The 14,405-nt window shown below is 32.8% G+C and overlaps 1 protein-coding gene across 1 annotated transcript; it reads right to left on the reverse strand.

The window, feature by feature from the left end:
- Positions 1 to 688: 688 nt before the first annotated feature.
- LOC132748279 (uncharacterized) lies at positions 689 to 13,253 on the reverse strand. Its single transcript, XM_060737849.1, has 7 exons — positions 13,072 to 13,253; positions 12,281 to 12,372; positions 4,183 to 4,576; positions 3,307 to 3,722; positions 2,119 to 2,386; positions 1,637 to 1,813; positions 689 to 917 (listed from the first exon to the last, which is right to left on the reverse strand). The coding sequence occupies exons 1-7, from the start codon at positions 13,133 to 13,135 to the stop codon at positions 748 to 750; spliced, it is 1,581 nt and encodes a 526-aa protein (XP_060593832.1). The 5' UTR covers positions 13,136 to 13,253; the 3' UTR covers positions 689 to 747.
- Positions 13,254 to 14,405: the final 1,152 nt, after the last annotated feature.

Consider the following 14,405-nt stretch of genomic DNA (forward strand, 5'->3'; position numbering starts at 1 on the left):
TATTTCTCCTACGTTGGAGATAAAAAATCCTAATTAAGAGTTTGTATCTCCTACGTAGTACTTTATAACTCCTACGTAGGAGAACACTTATAAAGTCCTACGTAGGCGTTATATAGTCCTGCGATAAAGTTATAAATTCCTAATTAGGCTTTTTTAATCTCCTACGTAGGAGTTACAAAGTCCTACGTAGGACTTATAAAGTCATACGTATGAGCAATAAAGTTCTACGTAAGACTTATAAAGTCCTACGTAATTTTATAAAGTCATAGGTAAGACTTATACGTCATACGTAAGAGTAATGAAGTCCTTAATAGGATTTATAAACTCCTAACTAGGCTTTTTTATCTCCTACGTAGGAGTGATTATTTTTTATAGACCATGTTAAAATGGTACAGGGACGTTTCCGTATACAGGAGTATAACTATGTCCGTGTGATTAATTATGTTTTTTTTTTTATTTTTACATACTGTGTCACATCAATGATGCTTGTTATTATTTCAAATAATTGTTTGACTGAATGCTGAATGCTTTTGTATCACTTAAAGTGTATATATGAAACAAATAATATTCCAAAGTATGAATGATTAAAAGCACATAATTCAAAGTTGAAATGAAAGTTAAGCAGCATAAACAACATAAATTCACCCACCACACAATTCATATTGTTTTTATACAAAGATTAAAAGGATTTTTTTATGATGTTTTTCTCTCTTTTTATTCATCTTCAGAAATCTGTTGGAAGATGATTTACATGACCTCATAGTTCTTGTATCGGTTACGTCTGACACAGACTCCAATCGCGACAACTAAAATAATGAACGCTAATCCTCCAAACACTGAACCTAAAACAATTGCAACTGTGTCGTCGTCGTCGTCACCATCATTATCAGGGTTGTCCGCGGGACAGGCAGTCGTACCTACAGTGAATAAAGGACAATATATTAATAGTGAGCCACATATTTAAATACAATTAAGACAAGTGCTAAATGCAAGAAATATACTCTACAATTTTTGTGGGATATAATTGAGGTTGCGAAACTTTTTTGTTGTGTTTTAATCGGTTTGAAATAACTCGAGATTTTATTAACCACTCATTCATTAAAACGGCCTTAAGTTCTTCTTGTTTTGTTTTGTTTTGTTTTGAAAACCAATTCTACGTGCTTCAACCTAAGAATTAAAGAAATAAAAATAGCATATTTAACCTTTAAAAAAGGTAAAAGCCGCTTTTTAATGATATGATAACATTACAAGTTGTTTCAGCTAAGTTCTTAATGATTGTTACATTAATGAATAATAAAATGTTTTATTAGAACTTATATAATTTATATTAAACGTAATTCATTCATGTAAAATTTTTAAATTATATTACATAACAATTGACCGAGTGGTTTGGGGTTGTAGACTTCAAATCAATAACCATTTACCGCTTAAATTCTAACTACGCTAGGGACTTTTTATTCTCAAATGTGAGGAAACTACCCAGCTAGCTAACGTAACGTCGGCGGTTCCAGTCAGGTGTTCTATCTTCTATCTGAAATAATGCACAGAGGGGCACTTAAAACCAGTAACGCTGGAAGTCGCCATTTGACATCTAGTGTGCCGGTGCGTCGTAAATTTGAACCAAAATAAATATTACCATTATTAGAAAAGTCTCCAGAATCGTCTGTGTTGAAAGCCTTATACTGAAATTCTGTCAGATCAACATAAAGATCTTCTCCTAATTGTATCGTCTCCCCCGTATTGCATCTGTAAGAACCCTCGGGACTTGCTTTGAAGTTTCCAGCGACATCTTTCGTGACATTTTTCTTTTGTCCTAAAATGTCGCATAACAAAATACCACAAGTTACCACATTTCATGTTGTTACATTTAATAATATTTAGATTTTTTTGCTATTAGTGTGCGCAGGAACATGTGAATGTGTGACACTAGTTTACTTGAGTGAATATTCGAGAATAATATAAGTGATATTGTGTTACTATTTTGTGATCTTGGAATTTGCATACATTAATGGAATAAGACTTGTTCAATTTTACATGATAAATGTTTTTGTTTTCAAATTGAATTTTATTTTTGCTTAAAGTTTGAAAAAAGAAATCATTTAAACAAAGATGCATTACCAGGAGTTTTTGGATCATCAAATTGCTCATCTATGACATATTTTAATTCGATGTTTTGCCACGAATATGACGTCTCAGCTTGTAGGTCTTGTAAATAAGGGCCGGTTCTCTTTAACATGTTCGCCGCATCTTCTGCTATAAGTACAGTAAAACTCCATGTGTCATTGAAAAATGTTATAATCAATTCCTGTGTTGTATTTGTTTCATTGTACGTGCATGCCCCACTCACTTTTGCTTCTTTAGGTAGGTCAATAGATGAAGTACCCATCTGTTAAGGTTTGATAAAGATAATTTATAAAAGTAAGATGCACAACATGGAAATGGAAAAGTTTTAACCAATTACAAGCAAACTTAAGATGTGTGATTCATTTTGCAGCATTAATTCATAAGATAATTGTTTTCATAATTATAATGATATTACGATTGCAATTACTCTACAGTGAAATTTTCCCGTAAAATACAATAACTTTGTCTCTTGTCTCAAGTATAGATAAATTGTATATAGAGGATAATAAAATAAGTGTTGAAGGCATGTCAATATACCCAGGTTGCAGTAATACAAAGAAATTATGGACTAAGATCTTACTGGCAAATTATGACCCAGAAAAGCTTTAACTTTAATTTCCCAAAACTTTTTTACTTTTGGTGTCCGTTTTTACTTTCCAAAAGGGCACCAGCTGGCCAATTTTCAGAACCATGCTTCTGAAGATTTCTGACAATAAGTACAGTTATAGCGTTTTGGTATTTTATATGGAAGTCAAAATACTACATGTACTATTTTGTTAACATTTTACTACTTTTATTACCAGTAATTTCACATTTAGAGCTACTTCTATCAAATAATAAGCATATTAAATGCTGTTGCACCACTATTCACATGGTTGCCCCTAAAAAAAGGAGTAACAAAATTGAGCCGCGTCACGACAAAACCAACATAATGGGTTTGCGACCAGCATGGATCCAGACCAGCCTGCGCATCCACACAGTCTGATCAGGATCCATGATGTTCGCTATCAGTTTCTCTACTAGGATTTGTAAGCGAACAGCATGGATCCTGATCAGACTGCGCGGCGCAGGCTGGTCTGGATCCATGCTGGTCGCAAATGCATTATGTTGCTTTTGTCATTTCGTGGCTCAAATAGTCGTTTCTGAGGCATAATATTTCTTTAATAATGAAAACATCCTTACTTGGTTGTCATTCCTCTCGTACTGAATTTCAAATCTTATCTTTCCTTGAACAACAATACAGACAACATCTCCATCCTTCACCTCATATTTTGGAATTTTTATCGGTGTAGTGGTTTCAATGACCTCTGCGGTAGTTGTTTCTGGTTCATTTGAAGGTGACATTGTCTCCGGTTCTGGTGAGGTAGAGTTATCAATTGGATTAACTGTTGTAGTTTCTGGTTCGAGACTTGCAGGCGTTTCTTGAGTTGTTGTCTCAGGTATCAATGTAACAGGTGCTTCTGGGGTTGTTGTTTCTGGTACAATGGTAATGGGTGTTTCTGGCGTTGTTGTTTCTGGTGTTATAGATGTTGTAGTCGGTTCATCAGGTGGTGCTGTTGTCGGTGGGGATGTAAAATCATCTTGGCTGCATTCCAAAGCTGAAAAAGTATTAACTATCTTACTCATGTTTTACACAGTGATATCTAAAATTGTCCTTAAAATGATCGTCATAAAGAATAAAAGTTAATTGCCTTAAGTGATTCATTAAAACACTTGAATAAATGATACTTTATATTATATGTATGTGTGAGAGCAGATATGTCTTGGAAAATGAACATGTATAAATGCACAATTACATGTTTGTATTTTTCTATCTACGTATTTACACTTATGCGTAAAAAGAAAACAACAACAAAACTTGATTTGTACATTTTTGGCATTGTTTCCTTGTCAAGTAAGGGGTTTTCTTAATAAAAATAGTTAAACAATGGTAGTTTATAAGGAAAACAAAAGCACAGTTTGACCGAATTGTATTTTTGGTAAGTTTTTTTTTCTGAAATATTTGCTACGTAAATTAAGATCATTGCTATGTAGATAATATTAATGCAAAGGTCAAACCTGTACTAAACTCTCCGTTTTCTATATCATACGCTTGGACGTGAAGGTTTGTAATCGACATCGTCATAGAGTAACCAGGATCCTGATTAAAGAACATCTTCTGCTCTGAGTTACATATATATGACATGTTAGTCATACCAATTGGCAAGTCAATGCTATTCTCGAGTTCGAAAGGTAGAATCTCACTTGCATTCTCGAAATGTTTCTTTGGTTCAATGTTTAGCACAGTGGACATTGAAACGGTTCTTGAATTCAAATCTTTCCTGAAGTTTATCTTAAATGATTCTCCGGACGGAAATAATTTAAGAGACAATACCGCGGTAGTCATTTCTGTTCCACAAAGACTCTGTCCTGCTGTAACATTTGCACCATCAATGGAAAATGGATCTGCTTTCTGAAAACAAAAGTATTGATGTATTAGCTGACTAGATCGTAACAAAACCTTTCATTTAGTGACAATAGTCGAATGGTTAACGTGTCGAACTAGAAATCAAAGTTTCGCTATCTGCATGGGTTCAAGCCCTATGAAGAGCAAGCCGTTGTTTCCTTAAGCAAGAAACCTTGCTCGGTACTGGTTGGTTCCAGGAAATAATTCCCGTGTGTATATATAAGCACTAAGCTTCCTGCACAATCAAACTTACATGAATTATTTAACCAAAACTTTAATGGAATTTATACAAGAAATTTCAAAGTATTTCATTAAATAAAACACCAAATATGTAACACAAACATTTAACAAAGGTTTAGATATTTCATCAAAAATTCAAATTATACAAACGATGCGTACTGTAAACGATTTGAGGGTGTTTTTATAATAATAATAATAATAATAATATAATAATAATAATAATAATAATAATAATAATAATAATAATGATGATGATGATGATGATGATGATGATGATGATAATAATAGTTTAAACTGAATAATGAATCCTTCCTTAAAACGCGAAAAAATATTAACGTGCTTTAAAAATTTAATAGTTTCACGTTGTTTGTGTCTGATAAGCCCATTGGGCCGGGTGTATACTACTGTTAGTTCATGTATTGTATGTTCATTCTTTTTACTTACTGTATTTCATATGTAGGTTTATTTTCATTATTAAATAAAGCGTTTTAATTTAGCGGGTTGTTAATGTATGACCGTATCAACACTCGTCTAAGCGTGTATAAAACAGGTTTAGAAGTTTACACCGTTATCTCTGTCACGTGAATTCCGTGTGTAGAATCCTACAGCTTTAGTAAATCACTTCTAGCTTAAATTCCAACGTGGTAACATCGTTCATTAAAACCCACAGCCGATGTTTATATAGCAGCTGATATGGTTTAAAATGCCGAATACCGTCATCTAACATTCAGATAAGTATTTTATTTGCCATAATTGTTTTTTTTTACAGTTAGAGATTGTATTCTACGATTTTAAGTTCTACCTCTCATGTACATTGTATTTCATAGTTAGTGAGTTTGCTACCTTTGTTCTCTACCTTGCCTTAATTAAATAAATCAGTTAGCTTTAGTATTATACAATATAAAAGTGCATGATTTATTTAGTTTCCGACTGTTTAATACATTTGAATATTCTTTTACTTTTTGAAAACCCAATTTTCTAGTTATCTAGACACATCAGCACGAACACGTGCCATCAGCACGAACACGTGCTTGGTTTCTCCTAAACAGATAGTGATTCAACATTGACGATTTATACTGTTTATCTATATATCTGGTTTATATTTCAATATGTTACGAATTTCAATTACTGCAGTATCTGCCCTATCTGAAGCAGAATTCTGTTGTTATTCATTGAATAAATTTAGTTGGGGTTTTTTTTCACCGCATAATATAAATTTTAATGATTTTGCGTACATTTTATTTCTAATACCAATTCTTGTGTTGTGTCAATTATCATCCTATTATTCAGTAGGTGGTTAATATTAGATAAAACGAACAGTAATGGTTATATACAACTTTCGTGAAAAACCCTTATCGAACATAGACAACTGAATTTTCTACAGACTGGTTATATTTGTTTAGAATAAGTGCCAGCTCTTTTTAGAGACTTGTTATTATACCTGTAAATAAAATGGGTAGCTTAAATATTTAAAGCTTTGAAAATCTTAACCTTTCGGATGTTGGTCGTATAAACCTCTGGTTAAATGCCGATTTAAATAAATTAGTACTACCACGCGGTCTTAGACCGTTAGTTGTGGGCGTGGTCTTTGATAATGTATAAAGTATGTATATATTCGACATTGTTGGGTAGAGCAGACTATTTTTCACTAATTATCTTGCTGGGAGGCCAAATATTTATAACATTATTTTTTTTCTACACTCACATGTGAATGATATTTTGTTGTAAAGTTGCATTTGTTAATAAGGGTTTACACTGTTTATCGCAACATAAACTTGATGTGCGATCGGCTGTGTAAAGTGGACATCTGCTCAGTACTATAAATTCTGTGTATACCTAGCTTATAATTTATTTCTTACACAAAATTAAATCTTTTCCGAGAATACTCTTCGTTTTATGTATCACCTTTTTCATTCTTGCCAGCTATAAATAAAGGAATTGATGTAGTTTCTGGACATTATGCTACGACTGACCGCATATAATTTATATGTTATCATGTGTTTAACTGTTTTCCTTGTCTTTCTATGTAGCATAACCAAAAGGATTGGCAGGTCATCGGCTCGTGAGTCTAATCCCATCAGTCATCAAAGGACGAACACCTGTTGTCTTTTCTTATGAAGAAATTGGTCATTCAAGCAGTAAACAATATGGCATAGTGGCATGGCATGGTTTTTGGTTGACAGTTAACAAAGAAATTCAATACGCATATGGCGTCGAGGTAATTGCATATTTGATAATCAGTTCTTCTTTTTTCTACTCTTATTTCACATATATAACTTCACTTACGATAAGATACGATAATTGTTAATAAACTATAAAGCATCGAATGCAGAACTTTTCCATAAATAGAACTGTTCTCGCACATATATCCCCCCTTTGATTTGAATATGCAGCATGTCTCTAAAATCATGTTAATTCCTCGAAACTAATACTCTAAAAAAAAAATACAAAGAGAACATAGAACGTAATTTACATATTACGGGTACTTTCAGTCCACGATAATTGTGGGATAAAATATTTTTAAAATAATGCTTTTGCTGTGTTTTTATCACACGTTATACAAAAATATTGTTTTGCATATGTCATTTTATTCAAAATGTGTGCATAGTTATTTTTCCATATGTTGACTTTCTAAAATTTTATCGTTATCTCATCTGTAGGGCTGTAAGCTTTAAGTCCTAGCCGATATCATTGTACTGAGTGTACTTGCTTAAAGTGACGCTGTGTTCCTTTTTCATTGTCAAGTCTTATTTTAAAAGAATAACTATTTTAATAGGCTATAGGGAATGTACAACAATATCTTATTACAAATTGATTTGGTAAAATATAAAAGATATCACAATACAATTGTATATTATAACACAATGTACTGATACAGAATGTGACTTGAATTCAATAGGATAATTAGATAAAAAACCAACACAATTTAAGTATCAAAACATGTTTCGCTTTATTCAGCTTCCTGAGTTGATACAAAAAAAAAAAAAATGACGTAAACGTACAAAACAAACGTTTACGTTAATAGACGTCACATTTGGCGCGTAAATAACGTTATAATATTATACTTAAGGACGGTGAAAACGCACGGTCGGGATAATTGCATTTTAACAAGGAAAATATATTTCTTTTTAAATATTTTTATCAGCTTTATAAAACCAAATGCATTCCGGTCATTTAGATACCAAAGTTATGAAAAATGATTGCATTTTAATGAAGTTATTGCATAATAAAGACAGTACCCTAAAAATCAAAAGTAACACTTTTGGCTAATTGTGATAAGATCACAACAGGAAAACAGATTGAACCAATTCATGGTTACTTTATGAAATGAAATTATTTATATTTTTAAACTGTTAATTATTAACTTGTTTTTCACACCTTTCTAGAAATGTAAGACACAAATGAGTAATTAAAATCGTTCTGAAAATGAATATTAAACTATGCCAATGGTCAGTTTTAGAAATCGTAAAAGCTCAATTGGAAATTGCATATACACACTTTTCCTCTATAAAAGGTGCTAAATTTCAAACACTACTGAAGACTTGCTAACAAATTGTATACAATGTTTCTACAAAGAAATAACCGCTGGGTAGATTTAGGGCATATTCAGTCTAGTCTATCATACAGACAAAGCGCCAACCGTTTTGGTGTCCATCGGTCTACAATTTTACAGCTTCACCAGCGTTTACGCACTACACTACAGGCCGAATGGCGTCAGTTTCCACAGGCGACTATCTGCACCGTAAGGTCTATGAGGCGACGATGTATATCTGTAAGAGACGCTGATGGGGGGCATTGTCGTTTCTAAAGATCCCGACAGTGACATTGCTAATAGACATTTATGAGTGACTTTGTTTTGCTTTGCATCAATGCTTTTCTTGTATTATTTGTAATGCACCTTTGCATTCAAACCCTTCCGGAAAAATGTTTCTGTCTTACGTAACCAGTATGTCTCTTTCAAAAGTCTCCCCATATTATAATGGTGTTTATCAATCGGCATAAATTCAATGTAAGAATATAAGTACACATGTATATGTATGTCTTCCCATCGTAATATAAGTAAAAGTCTATATTACCTTAAAATAAATCGTGATTATAATAGGTATTTTCTGATTGGCAAATTTTATTTCATAAAATATTGTGTGGCCCTCAATACACGCTATTATGTGCATTTCGGTGCAATGAATGCTGTCCGTCAACATCATCTCATTATATACGGAGATCTCTGAGAGTTCACCTTCGCCTCGTTTTCTCTTTAGCTCTGAATATGTTATTTTCTACTGGATTTTCCATGCCATACGACTCCATTTCCCAGACCGTATTGTAACAGAATTTAGCATATTTAGCGCTTATTATCATAGTTTCAGCACCATTGCGTTGCTATGTAGCTGTCCAAGCATTTTCGCTGGGAGCTGTCTTTCATATTTTATTCATTACATTATTTCATATTTTGTTTTCATTGACATTTATTTGCACCAAATGCTTAATAAAGTCACGGCCTTATCCCATTCAATTATGTTTGTTATTTCTTTTTCTGCAATGGCAAATTACAATGTTGTTACAACTGTTAAATAAACCTCTTCATTTAAAGGCCGTTTTGTGTTAAGAGGTTCTACTTATCATAGTAAACAGGTTCTACTAAACATAGTAAACACAAAATAGAAGATTTTTGGTTCTACTTTTGTCGTTAAAATGGTGTGTTTCACAACATCATGTTGCTAATTGATGACATCATAATGTCCCTATTTACCTTTAAAGAGTATTTATGTGTGAGGCATTTTTCCGGCTGATATCGAACCTCAATTATTTTTATAAATAAAACCCGCATAGAAATTAAGTAGGTTTATTTTCTTTATTAAATAAAGCGTTTTAATTTAGCGGGTTATTAATGCATGACCGTATCAACACTCGTCTAAGCGTGTATAAAACAGGTTTAGAAGTTTACACCGTTATCTCTGTCACGTGAATTCCGTGCGTAGAATCCTACAGCTTTAGTAAATCACTTCTAGCTTAAATTCCAACGTGGTAACATCGTTCATTAAAACCCCACCCACCCTACCCTTAATTGCTGATATTTATATACAAATTTTGTTGTACGCTTTACTGCTGTCAAGACTTTATATTTCAGCTGTGAGCCGGACTCCATTCCACTGTTAAACCATGCCATGCCATGCCATGCTGCTTGCCCAACTAAAGAGTACCACAATAAGGAGACCATCCGTAATTAACTTGGACATAGTGTTAACTTTCATCACTGTATGATGTTCATAGCTGGAACAAAAGCTGTCTGCAGTAGACATTTAACTTATAAACAGTTTTAAAACTTGTAATCTTTAACAGTGTTAAAAGGCGTAACTAATAATTGTGCAAATGCGTAAAGTTAAAAAATACTCCAATAGAACATTTAAATAATTTCAAAACATGCGTAAATGTAAAATTTGTATCAATTTGCAAGGATGCGATCCGACATCCGGTGGTATGACATTGACAAACGGATGCAGGTTTCCTATTTTCCCAATGGGTTTTGGTTTTCCTGAGCGAGTCGACCACAGTTTGCAGATTGATTAATTGCGCATGTTAGACTTTTTATTGGGCACACAATTGTCCTTTGTCGAAATTTAACCTAGAGATAAATCAATTGTATCAGTTTCGAGATGAACTTGTATGTTATAAGATTTTTTCCTTTTTTGTGTGTGTGTGTTAATTGACATGTTAACCCCCCCCCCCGTTCTAATCGCCCGTCGTGACTTTAGCTCTTTCATTTTGTTGAACTTAATTTTGAAAGTCATCTTTTTCACTCGTCAAAGATTTTACTCTAATGCAATTTTATTTTTTTTTGAGTGAGCACCGGTTTTGTTTTATAAATGATTATACACTCTTTTTTTTATTTTAACAGCCCGAGGCTTCCAAAATTAATCACAAAAAAACACAAAAAAAAAACAACAACAACAACAAAAAAACCAAATCCATCCCTCAGAATAAAGAAAAGAAAAAAAAAAAAAAAAAAAAAAAAAAAAAAAAAAAAGGAAAAAAAAAATAAAAAGGAAAAAAAAAAAAAAAATTGTATTTTTTCTTCTAGGTTGGCCTCCCGTATCTGCAACCTCGCGTTCGGTTGGCCATCTCTTATCATTGGTGTTATTGGGCGGGCGCCCTTTTAACCGTTAGAGGGGCCTAGACCTTAAAGGTCGGCCGTTCACCATGTCCTTGAATTGACTGTGTCTTATATGAACAGGGTTTAAAATTCAGCTTTTCGGCCAAACGGCTATTAGTGGTCTGTCGATAGCTGCAAAAATAGTATGTACGTGTGGGTCCGTACATATTCAAAAAAAAATAGATGGCTTTGCTACAAACCTCTAACAAAATGGGTATGTTGAAACAGACATGTTAGCCCCCCTGTTCGAATCTTTGTCTGCCGCTTAGCTCAGTCAATTTTTTGGATGGTTATTTATAACATAGTAGCTTAGTTGCTACGTCCTACCCTGCATTGTCGCTCTCCATGTATTCGGTTTTCCATCTATTTATATAAACAAACATATTTATATGTTTTGTCATTAAAAAAAAGAGCTTAAATAGGCGTCCTAGTAGGTGACTTTCTAAACTTTCATCATTTTTTCTGAAATTTGTAATGGTGTGTGCTTAAATAATTAACGTATGTAATACATAATTGCCCTCAATACACGCTATTATGTGCTTTTCGGTGCAATGAATGCTGTCCGTCAACATCATCTCATTATATACGGAGATCTCTGAGAGTTCACCTTCGCCTCGTTTTCTCTTTAGCTCTGAATATGTTATTTTCTACTGGATTTTCCATGCCATACGACTCCATTTCCCAGGCCGTATTGTAACAGAATTTAGCATATTTAGCGCTTATTATCATAGTTTCAGCACCATTGTGTTGCTATGTAGCTGTCCAAGCATTTTCGCTGGGAGCTGTCTTTCATATTTTATTCATTACATTATTTCATATTTTGTTTTCATTGACATTTATTTGCACCAAATGCTTAATAAAGTCACGGCCTTATCCCATTCAATTATGTTTGTTATTTCTTTTTCTGCAATGGCAAATTACAATGTTGTTACAACTGTTAAATAAACCTCTTCATTTAAAGGCCGTTTTGTGTTAAGAGGTTCTACTTATCATAGTAAACAGGTTCTACTAAACATAGTAAACACAACATAGAAGATTCTTGGTTCTACTTTTGTCGTTAAAATGGTGTGTTTCACAACATCATGTTGCTAATTGATGACATCATAATGTCCCTATTTACCTTTAAAGAGTATTTATGTGTGAGGCATTTTTCCGGCTGATATCGAACCTCAATTATTTTTATAAATAAAACCCGCATAGAAATTAAATAATTTTTACATTCAGGTTTATTTCATATGCTGGGAATATATAAAACATACATAAATGAATATGATATTCTTATATATACATAAACTTTAGTATCACATGCACTTAGTTACCTCTGTTCCTTGCGAAAGGTCAAAAGATGCATCTATATCTAAAAGTATACATGCTTGTTGTCCATCACGGAATTCAAACTTAGCACTTTGTACTACAATAAAAAGAAAGATTAAATCAAATATTAGCAGCAGAGAAGAGCGTCAATATCCGTGTAAAAATAATAAGTTTTCGGCATGAGGTAGAAACTAATAAAATGTAGTCACGTCTGACATATATAGTTTCTGTGGATCAATAAAATCTGCCAAATAAGGAAATAAAAATCATCAATTGATTTATATCGCACCCACCTACAAACCTATGCATTATATAACCTATGAGTTATTGAGTCATTGGCCCCAGAAAAGCTTTGATTTTATTTCTCAAAAGTTTTTTTTTTTGCTACTTTGTTTACTTTTTGCTACCTTTAGATAGATAATGTCGCATTTAGCGTCTCTTTTTTAAGGTATTAAACATCTTATATTCTCTAAAATCATTTTTTGAACGTTATAAAATTCATGCTTATCCATTTATTCGTTCTTGAAACATAATGGACGTTTAATGGATTCGTATTGAGATGGTGTGCTTTTAAGTTCAACAAGATTTTATTTACATGTATTGTTTACCAAATTTAAGAGTCAACACTAAAATAAAGAACAGAAGGAAATGAATAAGTTATTATCAATGTTAAAAAGTAAAATGGTTCTAAAAAAAGCGTCACATACTCCATGTAAAGAAACTAAAAAATTTAATTTATATACTACGTGATTTTAAGCAAATTTTAACCGTTCATTTAAGTTATGTTTTCACTCACCTGTACACATTAGAAATCCAAAAAATAGACAAATGCTTGCGTATAAAATCTTTGTTTCCGCCATGATGGCTGCTGTCCTCACAAATTCAATAAGTCACACAAATACATAGGCTATGTATGATAAATTGACATTATCAAGATAAAATATGGTATATCACATTTATATCACGATAACATAAATGATATCATGTATATCCCATCAGTCACAAGTTAAAGTTGTTCAAATATTTTGAAAAGATGTACATGTCAGATATAAATTTTAATCTAAAAATGCTCATGATACTGCCTATTCTCTCTGGGTTTGATGTGTTTAAGAAATTTTGTCACCATATGCTGTCTTTAGTTTAAACATATGTTTTTAGCTCGATTCCGAAACAAGTTCTTGCAACTTATATTAATCACTTTTGAGTCCGCTTCCTGGAACTAACATGTACTGGTGTCATATGAAGAAACATGGTCGTGACCTGAGTACGGCTCGGATCCATGATCCTTGGGTTGAGAGGCGACCACCTTAACCACTAAGCATGCTTTCTTTCAGTAACAACTAAAGAAGTGTTATACCCTTAAGCTGAATTTCTTTAATGCACTTGTCAAGTTTCCAGTTTTTGGAACTGTCATTATCACTTTCGGGGATATCAACAGTAAAGTTGTAAAGTTGGTCAGCCATTCGAAAATTATCAGGCGGCAACGAAGTTAGAACGATCTGTTCTATACTGGAAGCAAATACTGGCCAGCCACTTCCGGTTCCAGTGTGTTAAGGGTCAAGACTTATAGCATGCATTATTAACATTTAAAACCCCGCAATATCATTACGACAAACGGTGATATGTGGGCATAGAAAAATACTTAAAAGAAAGAGAACACTAATCCTGTCACGAATAATGTTTACAATTAAACTAGAACATTCGTTATCAGCGCATACCTAAGTTTGTTCTTGCATATATGATTACTTTCCTTAGATATTGTAAATTATAGAGCATTATGTATGAGCACCAAACCCACCAAAAAAGTCAAATAAACATTAAAGTTTGAAGAGCATATAAAAATGAAAAGGTAATTTTTGCAAACTTTATATCTCTTCAAATCCTCCAAACTTCAGACAAAGAATAGACTAGTCACACGTGGAAACCACCCAAGTATATAACTGATGGCTGATGCCTTTGTATTATGGATTGTTATTCACATCACATTTCAAAAAGGCAAATGTAAAAAAAAAAACAGCAGCATAAACAACATATTGACATGAACTAGTTTTAAATAGTAAATAAAAGATAACCAAAAAAATAATACTATAAAAATAATAAAGTATTTAAGAATTCCATTCCATCAGGATT

Source organism: Ruditapes philippinarum, unplaced genomic scaffold (genome assembly GCF_026571515.1).
Source record: "Ruditapes philippinarum isolate M1 unplaced genomic scaffold, ASM2657151v2 ctg1483_1_1_1_1, whole genome shotgun sequence".
Lineage (NCBI taxonomy): Eukaryota > Metazoa > Mollusca > Bivalvia > Venerida > Veneridae > Ruditapes > Ruditapes philippinarum.